Below are 21,053 nucleotides of genomic sequence, written 5' to 3'. Positions count from 1 at the left end.
ACAGCTGATACTCACAAGCAAAGCAAGTGCGTTTAATTAATGAATGCACTTTGAGATTTTGAGAAATCCAAATCCATAGACAAACGAATCCACTTAAATTAATAATATAAAAACGCCTGGATGGGCAAGCTAAAGCTAAAGCTAAAGCTAAAGAAGATAAGTATTTTTTATTTGGGTGCCTATGCATGCATAAATAAAAAAAACCAATCAAACAAGAAATGCATCTGCCAATCAAACAGCATACAGTGGTGTTCTAAGTAAGCCAGTGGGGTACTGCGATGGCGTGTCTGATCACCACTAATTAATTAATTATTAACAATTTATAAATGCTGTGTTTTCTTTTTGGATTATATAAAAAAAAATGCTTGCCAAGGGAATGGATGAACTATTGACTTTTGACCAACGCGTCCTAGAAAGGGGCTTTTGACTCTTGACCAACCAACGCATCCTAGATGGGGGGGGGGGGGGGGGGGGGTGTTAGGGGCTTTTGACTCTTGGCCAATCAACGCATCCTAGATGGTACCCTACACATAGATCATTAAGCTACCCACAAAAATCAGTATTAAAGTGGGAAATGGAGAGCACGGATGATAATAATAAAGAAAATGCTATTAGTACATCCATTTTGTACATCTTAGACTATAAAATGGGGTATTATGACAAAAAACCCCTCATGAGACACATAGAGATGCGTGAGGCGCATGAAGAGACACAGAATATTTTGATCATAATAACCCTTGTGTAGCCCAAGATATACAAAAATGGTGTACATGTAACATGATCCTAATAATAATGACATATCAAGCGCACATGGATGGAACATCTCATCTCAAGACAAGACGAATACAACAACACATTGCTTCAGAACCAAGCACCCAACCATACCCATACGCATACGCACGCGCAAACACCCCCGCCCCTTCTTCTTCTGCTACTGGGCCTTTCCCTGAAATTGAACACAAATGACGACGAACACACAATAAAAACAATTCAAGCATTTATAACCTCCCGGAGAGGCAATTCTTTCTTTTCCATAAAATAAAATATACTACTGTGGGGGAATTTCATTCCATTCTTCTTCCCCACATTATTTATTGGTAAGAAGGAATCTATCCAATCCAATCCAAACACAACCCAACACTTATCACCTCTGCCCAAAGCACAGGTAGTAGGTAGGTAGGTAGGTAAGGTAGCCCCAACCAAACCTAACAACTAATGTCTAATGGTATTGTATTGTAAAGGCAAGCAGCAATAATATCATGTGCCGGGTTTCAGAAAAAATTGACGGTAAAGCGTCAAAACCGGCCTCCCCACCTCCTCATTCACTATGTTACAACACATCACTTGTCAACAAGTGGGGGTGCATATGATCTAAATCTGTTGTTTCATCCATCTTTCTGCACACATATATGTAATGAGATTCTGGATCTTCCAAAACAAAGTCTGCAGGAAGTAGGCCCTCTTCGGTGGTAGGAATGGGCTCCAAGTATGACCTGGTAGTAGTAGAACCGGCCGGTCTCTGAAATCCTGGCCTGGCTGCAAAAGAAAGGATTAACTTCACTACTATACTATTCTAAAGCATTTTTCTTGCGTTAAAATAAATTAATTTTGTGACTGCCGACTGGAACAAGGAATCTTTGATAGAAAGGAAAATGAAAATAAAATAAAATTACTCGCATGCATGCATTTTTGCATGTATATTATGCGCATAATCATTTTCCTTTCTTTTCTTCCACAGCTTCTAGTTCCAAAAGGAGCATTTATGAACACAAAATATTAAACCAGAAGACAGTAACGTTGAGCGCCACTCTGAAAAGAACAGAAAGCTTCTACAACCCCAGAACTTCAAAACAAACCTCAAAGCAGATATGACTAAAAGTCACAGCATAGTTGAATCCCTATCTACAATCCTACACCACAAAACATTAGCTCCCTTGAAGGCCTATCACCCTATACAACAAAGTATATATACACAACCACTCTTCACCATAATAAAATTTGTCACTCTCACATGCAAATCTCAAAAGCCAGTTATCCATGGTGCATTTTTAAAGATCACAGGTTTTTGTATCACGAAACTTCACCTAGAAGAATAAAGAATGACACAATCAACTAAACGCTATTTTAATTCTTCCCTGTACCACCGCAAAGGTAAATTTTCTGTTATCTTTCTAGCTACTGAGGGTGTGAAAAAGACATGCAGCAAATCAGAAAACTTGCAAAGCATTCTTTTCCAAGGGGAGTCTACGTCCTGTCAGATCTCCGATCTAACACTGAATTCTCACTGATCGGATGTGATCCGAGAGAATTCTGTAAGGGAATGGAAAGGAACAAAGAGAGCAATGAAGAGAGAGAGATATAGGGAGAGAGAGAGAGAGAAATGGTGAGGGAGAATTCAGATCGATTACAACTGAATTTCTAGATACCTCTAGGTGGCTAGGATCAGTCCTTTATATCAAATCCCGCCAAAATCAAAAAGTGTACAATTGCATATAGCCTTCTCTAGGTACAAGTCACATCCTCTATAACTACGCTCACGTGTAAGTCACCCAAGCTGTTAGAACATGACAAATTCGCCCCTGCTTGAAAAATGTATTGCCCTCAAGAAATGCTCAGTAGGCTGGCAGCTTGCGGAAACTGTCTGAGTAGTGTTCAGGCAAATATTCCCAATTAATATTATCATGGTGAAAGTTGGACCACTTCACTAATACATGTATGATAGGGGCTCCCTGCCTATATATGACCATCTGGTCCAACATAGCACTTGACTCCATAGCACTGTTGTTAGAATCTTACGATTCACGATTCAAATCGTACGATTCCACTCGATTCATATAGAAATCGAGTCGAATCTATAGGGTAAATCTAAAATCCCTTAGAATTGTACGATTCACGATTCGAATCGTACGATTTGACTCGATTCATGTAGAAATCGAGTCGAATTTATAGGGTGAATCGAAAATCTCTTAGAATCAACTATGAATCAAACGAATCGATTGTGAATCGCATGAATATCACGATTCGTCCGATTCATCCAATTCGTGCTACTTCGTCTCCATGTACGCTTTAATCAAATATTTGTTCGATTTGGCTATCTTTGAAAACGAAGAAGATGATGAAAATGATGATGCTCTTGAACTTGAAGATGAAGATGATTGATAATTAGTGAAGATTATGGACAATGGAATTTATTAGTAATCTTATAGTTGTAGTTTTTTTTTTTTTTTTTCCTAGCTTGTTATTTTGAAAGTGGTTTGGTTTGGTGCAATTTGAATTTAAAGGCAACATGAATAAACTTTTTCCTTTTGGTATAATTTTAAACTTAGCAAATATATTTAAAAGTTTATTTATCTATTTATATTTAAAAGAATTGATCATGGTGGACACATTATTTATTTTTTATGGATATATATTATTTATAGTTGAAATTGAGAATGTGTACTGAATCTTACCATTCGATTCAATTCTCGATTCACGATTCATAAAATAAGGATTTCGATTCTCAATTCGAATCTCGATTTAACAACTATGCTCCATAGTAACATTGGCTTCTTAAAGTACTCCATAGTAACATTGGCTTCCTTAAAGTAGGGTTTACCTGTTGTGTTCTATTAATCTCTCGAGAAAAAAGACATGGAAGACTGGATGGATTCGTGAATCTGTGGTTTAGAAAAAAGACTGTGGGGCAAGGAGTTTTCAAATTTCTGAACAGGGACTTGAAGTAAAATGTGGTTTAGTTCTTTACAAGTAAATTTTTGTGGAGAAGACCAGGCTTTTCAATGAACCACAGCATGGAATGTGGGTAATGTGGTATCTAGGTGAAGTAGAATATGGTTTAGTTCATTACAAGTAAATCTTTTTGGAGAAGATCAGAAATTTGGATCTGATACATTGTATAATATTCTAGCATAAGATTTTGTTATATTTATAGTTTCTTTTTTCCCAATGAATACATTGTCAGCTTGTATCTAGGCAGTATAACTCATTAAACTCTCAATCTTAACATGTTGGAATATGTATTCAAAAATATCAAGTATATACCTTTTTTTTTTTTTTTGCTGGGTAACAATCACTCAAGTATATACCTTCACATCTGTAAATACTTCAATACAATGCATATTGTAAGAAGTTCTAGCCATAGTTGTCAAAAGCTCAAGGTGGACTACAACACCAAAGTGCTTGGAGCCTGTACATATAAAGAGGTAAAAGCAAACTTATAAACTCATAAATAACAAATAACCAACACTATTTAACTAAATAATGGGATGTTTAATTGTTTTATCAAATTTCTTTTAATTTTTTCTGGTTATTACTGGTTAGATTTTAACAATTCCATAAAAAAAAAAAAAAAAAAAACACAGGAGCAAAAGCCACGCGCCTTGTGCCTCAAGGTGAGGTGCACCTTAGCGCCTAGGTGCGCACCTCATAGAGCGAAAGTGTCAGATATCTGAATCTGACAGGGTATTCTCACTTGTTTGGTGAGAATTGGGCAAGAAATTAAGGGAGAAATTGAGGGGAATTGTAGGGGGAAATAGAATAACAGAGAATGAGAGGGAGAAAGATCGAGAGAGAGAGAGAGAGAGAGAGAAGGAATTCTGAATTCTCTATTGATATTCAATGCCTTGAACAAGGCTGTATCAGGCCTTATATAATGATCACAGCAGTATAACTAACTGATTTCTTCCGTACAATGCCCTGGCTATCTTCTAGAACAATTTGCTATAACTACCAAGGTACAACCCTGAAGCGAAGCTTCAAGGTAGTAATGAAGAAAGAAAATGGAATAAAGATTGAGAGAAAACACAGGAGGAAGAGAGAGGAGTGTTCTTGAATAATCCCTTTCTCAATAATAGAAAGAAGAATTAGCTAAGTATTTATATTCAGCTAATCCTTGTTAACAAACAACTTGCAAGTTGCAGCAAGTTGAGCAACTTGATTACAACAAAAAAGCAACAGCATTTAAACACTCTAACAACATCCTAACCGTAGCAGTCAAGCGGTAGCAACTGTAAAACAAACAACAAAAATTATCTCTCTTCTACATTCCCCCTCAAAGCAGACTCCATAGAGAAAGAAGTCTTGTGTTGTAACTTGTCTGGAGTAGCAGCAAAACCAAAAGAGATAGGAGACAGCTTGAGACCAAGCTTATGACATAGGAAAAGAAATCTGTCTCTAGGTAAACCCTTAGTGAAGATATCAGTTACTTGATAAAGTGTAGGAACATATCTGATTTCAACTTCACCATTTTCAACTTTCTCATGAACAAAATGAACATCAATTTCAATATGTTTAGAACAAGAATAAAAAACAGGATTCTCAGCTATACTCTTTGTTGCCGGATTATCACTCCATATAATAGGAATTTTGGAACATGGATAGCCTAGTTCAGAAAACAAAGACTTTAGCCACAAAATTTTAGTGACCCCCTGTGCAATAGCTCTATACTCAGCTTCTCCAACAGATTTAGCAACCACAAATTGCTTTCTTGAACTCTAAATTAACAAGTTTTTACTAAGAGAAACACATAACCCACTTGTAGACTTCCTCGTAACCTTACAATCAACATAATCTGCATTCGTATAGATTGTAAGAGACAAATCAATAGGAGAAGGAGTGAACAATAAACCAAATCCAACTATACCCTTTAGATATCGAAGTAACCTCTTGCAAGCCAACCAGTGTTGTTGTTTTGGTGAGGATAAAAACTGACTTAGTTTGTTCACCATAAAGGCAATATCAAGTCTTGTATATGTGAGATATTGAAGAAGACCAATGATAGTTTTATAGAGAAAAGGATCAGAAAATAACTCCCCATCATTTATCAAGGAAACCCCCAAATTGACTGTGTAGAACAAGAATTACAACCTTGCATAGCAGCCTTTTTCAACAAATATATTGTATATTTGGACTGAGTAGGATAGATACCAATGCTGTCTCTATGAGCTTCAAAACCCAAAAAATAATCACTGATCCTAGAGTTTTGAGAGCAAAATGAGTCTCCAGATCTCAAATAAATGAATGATTGAAGAACTTTAGGATCAGAACTAGTAACAAGAATATCATCCACATAAACAAGAATGAACAAAACATAATGAGCAAATTTCTTAATAAAGAAAGAAGCATCAGAAACTGCTAGCACAAATCCCCAACCTTGTAATGTAGTTCTAAGTTTTGTATACCATGCCCGAGGAGCTTGCTTAAGACCGTACAAAGATTTCTTCAATCGACAAACATGAGAAGAAAAGTGAGGACTAACAAAGCCTTCAAGTTGAAACATGAATACTATTTCAATTAAATCACAATTAAGGAAGGCATTATTCACATCAACTTGTTGAATATCCCAACCAAACGTGTGTTAGAACCGGACTCTGACAGGGGTGAATTCTCCTTGGATTGGGGAGAATTGGGGGAAATTGAGAGGGAAGAATAGCAAGAATTGAGAGGGAATAGATGAGAGAGAGAGAGAGAGAAATTGGGGGGAGAGATGCATATTGAAATTGATCTTCGATGCCTTGGGGCGTGGTATCAACATGTTTATATATTGAACTGGCTCCTACTAGTGGCATCAAGGCCCACTTGATCATCAATTACATGAGTAGTTTGAATTTAAAATTCAGGCCTAACTGTCTACTACTCTTTCTGCCTAAACAATCAATTAACCACAATTCCCCAAATTATTACTGTTAGAATTATTAGTATTGTATATATTATAATTATTGTATATATTTATTTTATTTTGTAATTAGATTAAACCCGTAGATGTTTAGACTCGTTATGCCTATTATAAATAAAAAGCTAAGAAAGGCTAATCTTTTAGATTTTTCTCTCATAATTATTTTCTCATATAGTATCAGAGCCATTGGTGAGAAAAACTTTAGCTGTCACTGTGCATCTTTTTCCAACGACCTTCAAACGCTAGTCGTCACTGTCACCGTCACTGCCCATACCAGAACCCTACTGTCTAACCACCACTTGCTAACACCGCCACCACCCTAGGGTTCGCCGCCAAAGACTCGTCGTCGCCAAACCACCCACTCACCGCCGCCATGCGCTGCCTCTGCCTCCACGCGCTGACACGTGACAGCACGTCCACCCGCAGGTAAATTCTCTCCGACTTCTCCAGATCTGATCTCCGACAACCCCTCAAGCTATTTCAGGTGTCAAAATCCTCGCCATGTCTAATCTCAATGACGCGATTTTTGTCGATGCTACTCCCGCTCTAGCATCTGTTGCCCCTACTACCTCTCAATCATTTACTGTCTCTAATCTTAGAACAGACATATTACCACTATCAAGTTGATAGGGTCTGCCAATTATTTCTCATGGGCAGCCTCTATCAAAATGTGGTTCAAAGGACAAGGCAAGCAGATCATCTTACCACAAAGGCTGAAAGTGTGCCAAAAGCTAATCGAGCTAGATGAGAACAAGTTGATGCCCAGTTATGTGGCCTCCTATGGCAGTCTATTGATCCATCCATCATGCAGCTCTTTCGCCCCTTTGAAACTTGTGTTGATGTGTGGAAGGAAGCTGAAAAGTGTTATACAAACGATATCCAACATTTGTACACTATGGTCTCTAATATCAAGAATCTCAAGCAGGAGTCGTCCATGGAATCTTATCTGGGGCAAGTTCGGGTTCTCATGCAAGAATTTGATGCTCTTCTTCCTCTTACTACGATCCACACCGAACAGATTACTCAATGAGAGAAGTTTTTTATAGTTATTGTTCTCTCCGGCCTAAAACCAAAGTTTGACGCCATCAGGCATCAAATCTTGACCAGCTCCGCTAGTTCTACCATGAATGACTCTTTTAAAAGGTTGTTGAATATGATAGGTGCGCATGGCATGTCCTCTTCTTCTCATGTTGTTCCTCCAGTCGAATCTTCAGCTCTTGTGTCTCAGGCTTCCACAATAGGAGAAAATAGAGGACATAATAATAGTCGTCCATGTCTACAGTGTACCTTTTGTAAGAAACTGGGTCATCTTGAGGACAAATGCTAGAAGAAACATGGTCAACCAGCTGCTCCACCTGCATCATTTACCAGTGCAGCTCATGTATTTCAGAGCGATCCTAGTCCTGCTCAATCTCCACCAAATACGCAATTGGTACCTATATCTGCAGCTGAGTATGATGCCTTCCTAAAGTTCCAGGCCACCCAGCAATCTCATCCTAATAATCCCGTTGCTTGTGTTATTCAAGGCTCATCAGTTGGTCCTTAAATTATAAATTCTGGCACCATTGACCATATGTGTGATAATGAACTTCTTTTCTTCTCACTTACCTATTATGATACCTTGCCTATTGTTACCTTGGCTGATGATACCAAAACTGCAGTTAAAGGGCTCAGCCAAATCACATCCACCTCATATTTCTCATTAAATTTTGTTTTATATATTCCTGATAGTCATTTTAATTTGATTTCAGTTAGCCAACTCACCAAAACCCTTAACTGTTCTGTTATCTTTACTTACCTCTGTTTGTGTTCAGGACCACGATATGGGGCGGACAATTGGCGTCAGGCGTGAATCATAGGGTCACTATCATCTTGTTGTGCCTAGTTCGCCGATAGCTTGCACCAGTGTCGCTTCCCCAGATGTTCTCCACTATCGTCTCGATCATCTTAGCCTCTCCAAACTAAAGAAATTAGTTCCCAGTTTGTCCTCATTATCCATGTTTAATTGTGAATCATGTCAATGTGGTAAACAAGCTCGTAATTCTTTTTCTCGTCAAGTAAATAATAGGGCTGAGACTCCCCTTTCCCTTGTGTACTATGATGTATGGGGGACCGAGTCGCGTCAATTCTACTCTTGGTTTTTTATATTTTGTTACTTTCATTGATGACTTTTCTCGTTGCACTTGGTTGTTTCTTATGAAGAGTTGGTCTGAGTTGTTTTCTATCTTTCATACATTTACTGTTGAAATAAAAACACAGTTTAGAATTTTTATACGTGTCTTATGTAGTCATAATGCCCCTGAGTATTTTTCTTCTCAATTTACTACCTTTATGACTACTAATAGCATCATGCATCAATCCTCTTGTCCTTACACACCTCAACAAAATAGTGTTGTTGAGCGTAAAAATCGCCATCTTATTGAGACTGCACAGACGCTCCTTTTACATACGTTGTTCTAATTGTATGTTATCTAATCAATCACATGCCATCTTCCGCGTTACAGAACTAAATTCTCCATTCCCTTTTGTTCCCTACACAGCCACTTTATTCTGTTCCTCTTCATGTTTTTTGGATGCATCTATTTTGTGCATTATTTTTCACTTGGACAGGATAAGCTTGCCACAAAATCTCTCAAGGGTATCTTACTCGACTATTCTCGATTCCAAAAAGGCTTCAAGTGTTACTCTCCTAAGCTGAACTGCTATCTTATGTCTGCTGATGTCATATTCTTTGAACAACAGTCTTTCTTTTCGATCGCTTAGCCTGATTCACAAAGTCTTCACCAGGTTTTGCCTGTTCCTTTTTCTTTTCTTCTGTTGTCCTCATCGGGTTCGTCTATCTCCTCCTTCTCTGTGGCACCCACCGTGGGGCCTACCCTACAATTTTTCGGTCCACCTTCCACGACTCCTCCACTTCTTACATATCACTGTTGTCCTCATCTCGCTACCAGCGCTAGCATTCCTCCAGCCCAGGACTCTCCTGACTCGCTCTCTCCGTCTGTGGTCCCTCCTACCCCGAATCCTGAGTCCGACAATCTCCCTGTTGCTCTTCACAAAGGTACACGGTCTACTCGTAATCCTTATCCTATTTATAACTTTTTATGCTATGACTGTTTGTCTCCTTCTTATAGTGTCTTTGTTTCGAGTCTTTCCTCTATTTCTATTCCTAAAACCACAGGTGAAACTCTATCCCATCCTGATTGGCGCCAGGCTATGTTAGATGAGATTAACGCCTTACATTCAAATGGTACTTGAGATTTGGTGCCTTTACCACCAAGAAAGATTCTCGTTGGTTGCCCGTGGGTATTCACTCCCAAAGTGGGTCATGATAGACAAGTGGAAGTGTGGAATATCGTAAGGCCCGCTTGGTTGCCAAAGGCTTTACACAGATCTATGGGTTGGATTACAGTGATACCTTCTCTCATGTCGCGAAAATGGCCTTTGTTCGCCTCTTTCTCTCTCTAGCTGCCACGCGTCATTGGCCACTCTATCAGCTCGATATTAAAAATGCCTTTCTTCATAGTGATTTGCAGGAAGAGGTATATATGGAGCAACTACCTAGTTTTGTTGCTCAGGGGGAGTCCAATATAGTCTGCAAACTCAAGAAGTCTCTCTATGGTCTAAAACAATCTCCAAGGGCGTGGTTTGGCAGGTTTAGCACTATGGTTCAAGCCTTTGGTCTCACCCGAAATGAAGCTAATCATTTAGTTTTCTATCACCATTCTTCTTCCTTATATATTTACCTTGTTTATGTAGATGACATTGTTATCACAAGGAGTGATCAGGTTGGAATACAGAAACTAAAGGAACATCTACATCATCACTTTCAGACCAAAGACCTAGGCCGACTTCAATATTTCTTGGGTATTAAAGTTGCTAAGTCAAGACATGATATCTCAATTTCTCAGAGGAAGTATGCCCTTGACATCTTAGGAAAAACTTGTATGGTGAACTGCAAACCAGTTGGCACCCCAATGGATCCAAATGTCTGGTAGGCAAGTTGAACTATCTCGCAGTCACTCATCCCGACATTGCTTTTACTATGAGTGTAGTTAGTTAGTTCTTCAGTTCTCCATGTGATTCTCACTATGATGCTATTATTCGGATTCTAAGATATATCAAAAGAGCACCAGGTAAAAGGCTACTCTATGAGGATAAGAGACACACATATTTGTTGTTATGCAGATGCAGATTGGACAGGATCTCCTTTTGATCGTCGGTCGACCTTTGGGTATTGTGTTCTTGTGAAGGAAATTTGGTTTCTTGAAAAAGTAAGAAACAAAATGCAATAGCTAAATCTAGTGCAAAGGCAGAGTATCGGGCTATGGTTAATGCAACTTGTGAGCTCATTTGGCTCAAACAACTCTTGCAGGAACTCAAATTTTGTGAAGTGTCCCCTATGAAGCTTGTTTGTGATAATTAAGCGGCCTTACACATTGGTTTCAATCCAGTGTTCCATGAGCGGACTAAGCATATTGAAATCAACTGTCACCTTATTAGAGAAAAACTGGTTGAATGTGTTATTGTTACAAAGTTTGTTAACTCCAATGATCAACTTCCAGATGTCTTCACTAAGTCTCTAAAGGGTCCTTGAGTGGAATATATTTGTAACAAACTTGGTGCATATGATATCTATGCTCCATCTTGAGGGGGAGTGTTAGAATTATTAGTATTGTATATATTGTAATTATTGTATGTGTTTGTTTTATTTGTAATTAGATTAAGCCCATAGGTGTTTAGGTCTATTATGCTTATTATAAATAACAAGCTAAGAGGCTAATCTCTTAGGTTTTTCTCTCATAATTATTTTCTCACAATTACAATTATAGGTCCATGACAATTCCCCCTCCCTTCAGTAGCTTCTTGTCCTCAAGAAGGTCAGAGTAGTCCTGCCACCTTAGGAAACTACTTGAGTATGTTAGGGAGGTACTCCCAAGTGCTATTTTCTGGGTGAAGATTAAACCATCTCACCAAGACTTGTGTCAGAGGGGCTCCATGTCGGTATATGATCCTTTTGTGAAGGATTGCCACAAGTTCTGCAGCCTCAGCAGGGTCCAAAAGTAAGAAGGGCAAGGTTGTGCTTACTAGGTTGGCTCCTGCTAACTTCTTCAATAAGGACACATGAAACATCTGGTGTATCTGGGAGTTTGGGGGTAGCTGGAGCTTGTAAGCTACCTGACCAATCCTGGCTAAAATGGGATAGGGCCCATAGTACCTTGGACTGAGCTTGGAGTGCTACCTCGGGGCTAGAGCCTTTAGATGAGCCTGTCTTAGTCTCCGGTAGACTTCTTCTCCTTTTACAAATTCTTTGTCACTCCTCTTTCTATCTACAAATTGTTTGGTTCTATTTTGAGCATTGGCTAATTCTCTTTGTAGAACCTTGAGCACTTGCTGCCTCTGCTATAGATAGGAGTCCACCGTGGCTACTGTGGTTTCTCCTGATATAGTAGGTAGTAAAGGGAGTTTGTACCCATATAAAGCCTCGAAAGGGGTCGTCTTGATAGAGTTGTGATGGTAAGTGTTGCACCACCACTGAGCTAATGATAACCATCAGTGCCACCCCTTAGGTTGTAGGAAGCATAGGCATCTCAGGTAAGTCTCCATGCATCACTTCACCCATTCAATTTTACCATCAAACTCAAGGTGATAGGCTAAGGACATGTAGTTTGGCTCCTAGATTCTTGAACAACTCTTTATAGAAAAGACTAGTAAACACCTACTCTCTATCTGATACAATGGATTGGGGCACTCCATGCAATTGTACCACCCTATCTAGAAATAAGCATGCTACGTCCTAAGCAGTGAAAGGATGGGTCAACCCAATAAAATGAGAGAATTTAGTGAGCCTATCCATCACAACCTAAATGCAATCCTTCCCCTCCAACTTTGGGAACCCTTCCAAAAAGTCTATAGATATGTTAGACCGTGCTTGCATAGGTACAGGGAGTGGTTGCTAGTAACCCAGGGGTGGCTACTGTTTCTGTCTTGTACCTACTACAAGTATCACACTGTAGCACATACTCAACTACCCACTTCTTTAATTGTGGCCAGTAGAATAGTTGTTTGACCCTCTGGTAAGTATTCTGCATTCCAGAATGGCCCCCAAGTGGGGATCCATGGAGGATGTCCAAGATCTTCCTTGTTAAGACCTCACTATTCCCAATAACTAACCTTTCCTAGTACCTCAACACTCCATTCTTGATAGTAAACCCCAGTCTAGTGGTAGGATCTAAAATGAGTTTTTCCATAATTCCCTTCGTCCACTCATCCTATTCATAACCGGCACTGACCTCCTGATACCAGTCAAGGACAACCACTGTGATAGAGGTCACCATTGCTTCTTCGATGCATCTAGATAAGGCATCAGCTACCTTATTCTCTCTTCCCTTCCAATATTAGATGACAAAATCCAATCCCATCAATCTTGTCATCCCCTTCTTCTAGAGATGCATGTGTAGCCTCTGTTGCAGGAAGAATTTTAGGCTCTCATAATCCATTTTTATGATGAATTGCCCCCTTTCCAAGTAGTGTCTCCATTTATCCATTGCAATCAGAACTGCCAGCAATTCCTTATCGTATACACTAAGTCCCTGATGCCTTAGGCTTAGGGCTTGGCTAATAAAAGCCAATGGTCTTCCCTCTTGTGATAGCACTACTCCCACTCCTATACTACTAGCATCAGTCTCCAAAGTGAATGGTTTAGAAAAATCCGGGAGTCCCAAGGTAGGTACTTCACTCATCGCTTTTTTGAGTTGTTTAAAGGACTCTTCTGCCTTCTCACCCCATCTGAATCCCTTCTTCTTTAGTAGATTAGTTAAAGGCCTGTTAATCACACCATAGTCTTTCACAAATCTCCTGAAGTATCCCGCCAGGCCTAAGAATCCCCTCAGGGCCTTTACTGATGTAGGCCTTGGCCATGTAAACATAGTTGCCACCTTCTTAGGGTCAATGCTCACTCCTGCACTAGATATCACATGACCCAAGTACTCCACCCTTGGCTAAGCAAAGGCACATAAACCTCTTGATAAACAATTGATTGAATCCCAGGACCTCTAAGGCCATTTTTAGGTGATCTAGGTGTTGTTGAAACAAGGGACTGTAAATAAGGATGATATCAAAAAAGACTAGCATGAATTTGAGGAGGTATGGTTCAAAAATGTGATTCATTAAGGCTTGAAATGTAGCAGGGGCATTTGTTAAGCAGAAGGGCGTTACCAAAAATTCATAATGCCCTTGATGAGTGGTGAAAGTTGTTTTAGGTATGTCATCAGCGTTCATTAGGATCTAATGATACCCTAATCTGAGGTCTAGTTTAGTGAATACCACAGCATGTTTAAGTTCATCAATAAGGTCTTCTATCATAGAAATTGGGAATTTATTCTTTACTATATGAGAATTGAGCTAACGATAATCAATGCAAAAATGCCAGCTCCCATCCTTCTTTTTTACTAAAAGTATGGGTGAGGCATAGGGGCTTTGACTTGGTCGAATGATTGACCTTGTTAGCAAGTCCTTGATCAAGTTTTCAATCTCAGCTTTCTATTTAGGGGGATATCGATAAGCTCAGACGTTAATGGGTTTAATATTGGGTTTTAGGACAATAGAGTGATTGCAATGTCTATGGGGAGGCAATGACTGGGGGCCCTCAAATAATGTCACAGTTGCGCTATGACCGCTGTCAACTTCCGTTCCGGGTAATTAGAATCAGGCTAGAAAATTGTAGGAGAAGAGAAGGTTTAGAGAAAAAGAAGAAGAAAGAGAGAAGTAATAGTTGGGAGGTAGAGAGAATGCAAAGGGTAGAAATCTGGAATTGGTTGATTGATTCTCGATACCAACTTATAGGAGCCGTTTGGGCTTATATAGCTGTCCTAGGGGGTTGCCACAGCAGATTGCAACCCTCATAACCAACTATTTTGTCTTATCCCAAACACCTTTACAGCTGGACATTCCCTCTAACTAACTAACAGCTGGAACAAAAGGAAAATACTATGAAATAATAAATGAACATAGCAGGAAAATAAATTCGCAGCAAAATTTGGCCTTGGTCCCGTGACAAATAGGTCCTTAAACTCAAACAAAAGTTTATTAAGGGAGTTTAATTCATGTACCTTCCATGGTTGTTGGTTGGTGGTCTCCCCTACTTCCTCCTGCTCTGCCTCTCCTTCTGCATGCTCCACTGCATGGATTAAAAGAGCTGAGCCACTTGAGTCCATTTAGACTTCAAAATTTTCTGTAGCTTTATCTTGATTATCATCTTATAGATTCTTGTCTTCGGACTTTAGTAAGGGTCATCCTCCTCCCATTTTTCTCAAACATGACTTCCATCTTATTGAAGTCAAAACTAATAGGGCTAACTCCCTTCATCCAGTCCACTCCTAGGACTATGTCACATCCCCCTAACTTCAGCAAACCTTAAATCTACTTCAAATGTTTCCCCATGCATTTCCCAACAAAATCATTCACACGCAGACCAGCATAACACCTTGTGCTCATTTGCTACAGTCACAGACAGCGGTTAAGTCCCTATCAATTCACACCCAAACCTCTTAGTCGTCCCTTCATCGAGGAAGCTATGTGTGCTTTCGCTATCAATCAAAACCATTAACCGGTGGTCTTGCACCCTCCCTTCTACCCATATGATCTTGTTGTTAGCAAGACCTCTGAGGGCATGGAGTGATATCTCCACATTTTCTTCTCCTTCCCCGTCACCCTGAGTAAGTGATCCATCATCATTTTCCTCCATCTCATCCTCTCCTTCCAACAGCAGAAGCTATCTCCGCCATTGGTGTCCTGGGGCATATCAATCCCCACAATAGAAGCATAGACCCGACTTCCTCCTCTGCTTTGTAAGTTTCTCGCTGTTTAGAGGTACGGGAACAAGTACAAAGGAATGACCCCCTCTTGTGCCCCCTTGGCTAGTTTGTTACAACTCTAGGATTTGCCTAGGGTCTAGGAAGGAATTTGGTAAGAATTAAAGGAAGATAGGGCAGAAAGGGAGGGAAAGAACAGAACTGACAGAATTGAGGAAGGAGAGAGAAAGACAGGAGAGAGAACTAGAAGAATTGGGAGAGGAAAAATGAGAGAATTCAAATCATTCATTAAGATACCTTCCTCTAACTACTCCAACCTATTTATAGGCTTACAATTGAAGTGCTAACAATAACAATAGAAAATGCAACTAATAAGGAAAACACATGACATGTATTACTAATATATCCTTGGAGTTCCTTGGGGTCGTGACATAGTTCTTCCTCCTTCTCTTCCTACCCCGTTGCTCCCTATCTAGAGCATTCCAAAATTCATTGTCCTCATTTGCCACACTGCTTCTTCATTAACGCATCCACCATCTACTCTGCAGCCTTGCACACTCCACGACTTGCTTTATAGTTTTAGGCTGCTGCATTTTAACAGTTGGCCTCAATTCTTCACTTAGCCCACTCACGAAGCTAGAGACAAAATACCCTTCGATCAAATGCGGATTCAGAATTGTATGAGGGATTTAAGCTCCTCAAACTTCAATTGGTAAGACTGCATCGTCCCCTCTTGCCAAAGCTTGTTAAATTCCTCTACTACGTCCATCATGTTTCTGTCACCAAACCTCTCACATAAATCCTCCACAAATTTCGCCCACCGTCTACCCTCTTTAGATCCTATCCATCCATTGAACCATGCATTCCCCGCATTGTTCAGGTAAGTAGTGATGAGAGTCACTCGTTATTGTTCAAGCACATGGTAGAAGCTGAACATTCTCTCACACCTGCACACCCACCATCTCAGATTCACCCCATCAAACATCGGGATCTCCAATAAAGGGAATGGAAAACCAGGTTGATGGGGAGCAGCCTGAGTTCCCAGCCTCCTCTCCATCGTATTCTACCCTAACACCACCGAATCCACCTCAAATTCAAAGGCGTCCTCTCTTCACGGGACCGGGATGTGACCTAGCAAGATCGGGTCAGATCTCTCTCTGGGAGGAAATTTTGGAGAAAGTCTTACATAGTGTAGACTAGTGACCATTCTAACAAACAACTACATCTTCTCCTTCAATTGATTGTGTTGCTCCTGGTTCTCCTCCCACCACCAATTCATAGCTCCTTCGATTCTCCTTTCCACCATTGCATCCACGGATGATTCCATACTTCCCATTCGAATTTGCATATCGGTCACCGCCACGATGACCTACTACAACTATGCCTCCATTTGCTTCATGCGTGTGTCGTTGGCCATGGTGAATTCCAGTACTAATCGCTACCCAAGACCTTGCTCTAATTGGGGAGAATTCTCCTTGGATTGGGGAGAATTGGGAGAAATTGAGAGGGAAGAATAGAGAGAATTGAGAGGGAATAGATGAGAGATAGAGAGAGAGAAATAGGCAGGAGAGATGTATACTGATATTGATCTTCGATGCCTTAGGAGTGCAGTATCAGTGTGTTTATATACTGATCCGACTCCTACTAGTGGCGTTAAGGCCCACTTGATCATCAATTACATGATTAGTTTGGATTCAAAAGGCCTAACTGCCTAACTACTCTTCTCGTCTAAACAATCAATTAACCACAATTCCCCCAATTATTACAATTGTAGGTCCTTGACAACGTGACAGCCAAAGAAAACAGAACTCAAATAGTAGGTGCCTTAACAAATGGGCTAAAAGTTTCAGTATAATCAATACTAGGAGTTTAAAGAAATCCCTTAGCTACTAATCGAGCTTTGTACTTGAGAACTGACTCGTCAAAATTATATTTAATACAAAATATCCATTTACAGCTAATAAGATTCATATCAGAAGAAAAGGGAACAAGATCCTATTGTAATAATTCTCGCCAACACACACACTCGATTTCCTCTCAAGACAAACACAATCTCTCACTCACGATTTAGAACAGAAATAGGAATACAAGAATTAACACAAAATCAAAGCACTCACACACAAGACAAAGAATTTATCCTGGTTCAGAATTCCTTGAAGGAGAACCTACATCCAGACTAATATGACTTTGCTCTTCACTATCTTGAAACCGGAAACAAAAGATTACATGCACTGTTGACTCACTCTCAGCCCTATTACCAGACTAAGCATTACCCAGAGATTACAAAGTAACCCTTTACTCTCACGCACATACATAGCACATTCTCTTCCCACAAGATAGATCGCAAAATAGAATGAAAGATGAGACCCCCGAGCCCTTCTATTTATAGACTGTAGAGGGCGGGATTTACAAGAACTATTTTAACCGCCTGCAGTTACAAAATTACCCCTAACTAACAAGCTTCTAGAAGACTTAATCTACTGCCTTCTAACCAGCCTTTCTCTACCGCGTCTAATCCTTAGGCAAACATTTCAACAAATTCTCCACCATTTGCATAGGATTTGACTACTCCAGGATTTCTACCTACATACAAACCATACCTAACTTGATCATCTTCCCCAGCCTCTTCAGTCATTTTGTAGCAACTTTAAACAATGCTTCAGCTTTTCCATAGGAATTGCCTTTGTGAAGATATCTGCAGCATTATCATCACCTACAACTTTTATTAGAAAATTTTCCTTTTTATCCAATATTTCCCTAATAAAATGGTGACGCGAATCTATATGCTTTATCCTTTCATGGTGAGCTTGGTTTTTAGACAAATGTATGGCACTTTGACTATCACACATCAAAGTGGCATGCACTATAGATCCTAGGAGTTCACTAGTTAAGCCTTTCAGCCCACATTGCTTCTTTAATTGCCTCTAAAACTGCTATATATTTAGCTTCAATTGTTGATAGAGCTACCACATGTTAGAGGCTTGATTTCCAACTGATAGTAGAATTCCACAACTTAAATACATACCCAGTTGTGGATTTTCTTTTATCTAAATCAGCAGCATAATCAACATCCGTATACCCTAGGATGCTGGCTGATTCTCCTATATTTGCTCCACCATAGGACAAAACCATGTTGTTAGACCCTTTCACAAACCTAAATACCCACTTAACGGCATTCCAGGGTGCTTTGCCAGGATTTGCCATAAATCTGCTCATGACACTCATTGCGTGAGCCAAATCAGGCCTTGTGCACACCATGCTATACATTAGACTACCCACAGCATTAGAGAAAGGAATATTAATCATTTCTTTCATACTTTCTTCATCTTTTGGAGACTGTTCAGAGGATAGTTTAAAATGCTGAGCAAAAGGCATATTAACTACCTTTGCATCTGCCATACCAAAACTTTTGATTATCTTTTCTAGGTAGGATTTTTGAGAAAGATGTAACTTTCTATGTTGTTTATTTCTGAAAATTTCTATCCCTAGAATTTTCTTGGCTTCCCCTAGCTCCTTCATCTCAAATTCCGACTTCAATTTCAACTTTAATTGCTGGATTTCTTTCTCAGATTGACTTGCTATGAGCATGTCATCTGCATAAAGGAGTAAGAAGATTGAAACACTTGGTGATATATGTTTAAAATAAACACAGCTATCATAGGAACTTCTTCTATATCCTTGGTTTAACATTACCAAGTCAAATTTCCTATACCATTGGCTTGGTGATTGCTTAAATCCATAGAGTGACTTCTTAAGCAAACATACCTTCTCCACCTTTCCTTTAGATTCAATAACCTTTAGATTGTTGCATTAATATCCTCTCCTCTAGGTCTCCATGGAGAAAGGTTGTGGTAACATCCATTTGTTCTAATTTTAAGTTTAAGTGGACTGTTATAGCTAGCAGTACTCTAATTGAGGTATGTCTCACAACTAGTGAGAAAACCTCATTGAAGTCTATGCCTGGGACTTGGGTGAATCCTCTAGCAACTAACATAGCCTTGTACCTAGGTTTTGGATTGCTCCCAGCACCCTCCTTGATCTTATAGAGCCATTTACAACTTACTACCCGCTGTCCTTGAAGCCTATCAACCAATATCCATGTCTAGTTCTTCCTCAAGGATTCTATTTTAGCTTTCATGGCTTCTATCCATAATTCTGCATCCTTTGATGACACTGCCTCCTCAAAGGTGAGAGGCTCTTCTCTTACAATTTCGGATGCACTTAACAGTGCATATGACACCAGATCCGAAAATCCATATCTAAGAGGTGGCCTCCTACTCCTTTGCTGTCTATCCCTAGCTACACTGTACCTAGAGGTATCAGTCTGGTTACCTAGACTAGGATCGGCATCACTCTCTTCCTCATTTTCATCATATTGGGCAGAATCTTGTTCAAAAGAGTCTTCTTGGGCATTCTCAGGTATTGTTTCTTGGACTTCTATACCTATAGATTTGGAATCTTCTCCTAAGGCTGGCTGGACTTTTGTATCTAACAATTCCATGGTTGATCCTTCATCAAATGTCACATCTCTTGTGACAATAGTCTTAGGCCCTTCTTCCTCAAGGTTCCACAGCTTAACCTTTATGTCATGACCCAAGGAATAATTAGAAGGGCAATAATGTAATTAGTTACCTTAGTTGGTTAGGAGCTATTTCTGTTACAGCACATGGGTGTTGTTATTTTGTTATTTTCCCTTTTTGTCTTGTAGCTTAGTTGGTTAGAGAGCTTTGTCTGATAGCTAAATAAGACTATATATATATTGCATCAGCTGTAGGAAGAGGGCATCCAGAATTAATGAATTGAATACTATTTCTCTCTAATATTCCACTCTTTCTCTCTCGTTCTTCTTCCTATTTCTTCTGTTCTTCTATTTCTCCCTCTCTTTATCTCAATATCTCTCCCTCTTTCTACTGATTTTCTCCCTCCTACAATTCTGATTTCCTTCCCCAATTCCTCTTCTAAGCTATCACGAACCCTAGGTTCGTGACAATTGGTATTAGAGCAACGATTCTAGGCTGTGGTTCCAATTCGTTTGAAGGTAGCGATTTCAGTGGGTTTCTCATGGCCGAGTGAGTTGCGACTCTGATCGGAAGTTCCGATCCCAACTGGTGAAGCAAACCGATGGCCTTAGAGAGCGACCCAACCTGATCGAAAGAAGGTTCTGACTCATTCTAGAGAAGCGACAATTCATCGGAGGGTTAAGCGGACCACCAGGTGTCTGCGACAGTAGTGGACGTTCCGAAGGGGTGTGAGTCCGTCGGAGGGTGAAGCAGTCCGACGATATAAGCCAAAATTGTTGTGGGCTTAGGCGACTCCAGTGGTCTAGTGGTCGGTGATTGGGTAACGACTCCAATGGCAATCTTGAACTCATTTGATCGTGAGTAGATAGCGAGAAGGAAGGCGTGATTGAAGAAGGCACGGAGTAGTCCCAGTGAACTTCGATGATTCTGGCATTTCCGAGTCCGAGTCTTGAAGACGAAGCCGAAAGTTGAGACTAGGTTTGAAATCAAATAACGTTGGACAGAAATTGATAACGAGCAGATAAGATGTCTCATATAAGCGGAAAAGTG

At 39.8% G+C, this 21,053-nt stretch overlaps 1 protein-coding gene across 5 annotated transcripts in view; it reads right to left on the bottom strand.

The window, feature by feature from the left end:
• Positions 1 to 980: 980 nt before the first annotated feature.
• LOC127787114 (uncharacterized) overlaps positions 981 to 21,053 on the bottom strand; it is a 37,066-nt gene continuing 16,993 nt past the window's right edge. For 2 of the 5 annotated variants that reach the window (XM_052314978.1, XM_052314981.1), the window contains exon 8: positions 981 to 1,536. In XM_052314978.1, coding sequence (XP_052170938.1) covers positions 1,331 to 1,536 — 206 coding nt within the window. In that variant the 3' untranslated portion in view covers positions 981 to 1,330. Of the gene's footprint in view, positions 1,537 to 4,041; positions 4,187 to 21,053 lie in introns of all 5 variants that reach the window. The other 3 variants (XM_052314979.1, XM_052314984.1, XM_052314980.1) reach the window with 2 other exon arrangements.

This window comes from Diospyros lotus, chromosome 12 (genome assembly GCF_014633365.1).
Source record: "Diospyros lotus cultivar Yz01 chromosome 12, ASM1463336v1, whole genome shotgun sequence".
Classification (NCBI taxonomy): domain Eukaryota; kingdom Viridiplantae; phylum Streptophyta; class Magnoliopsida; order Ericales; family Ebenaceae; genus Diospyros; species Diospyros lotus.
This window is presented reverse-complemented; position numbering and strand designations above follow the sequence as displayed.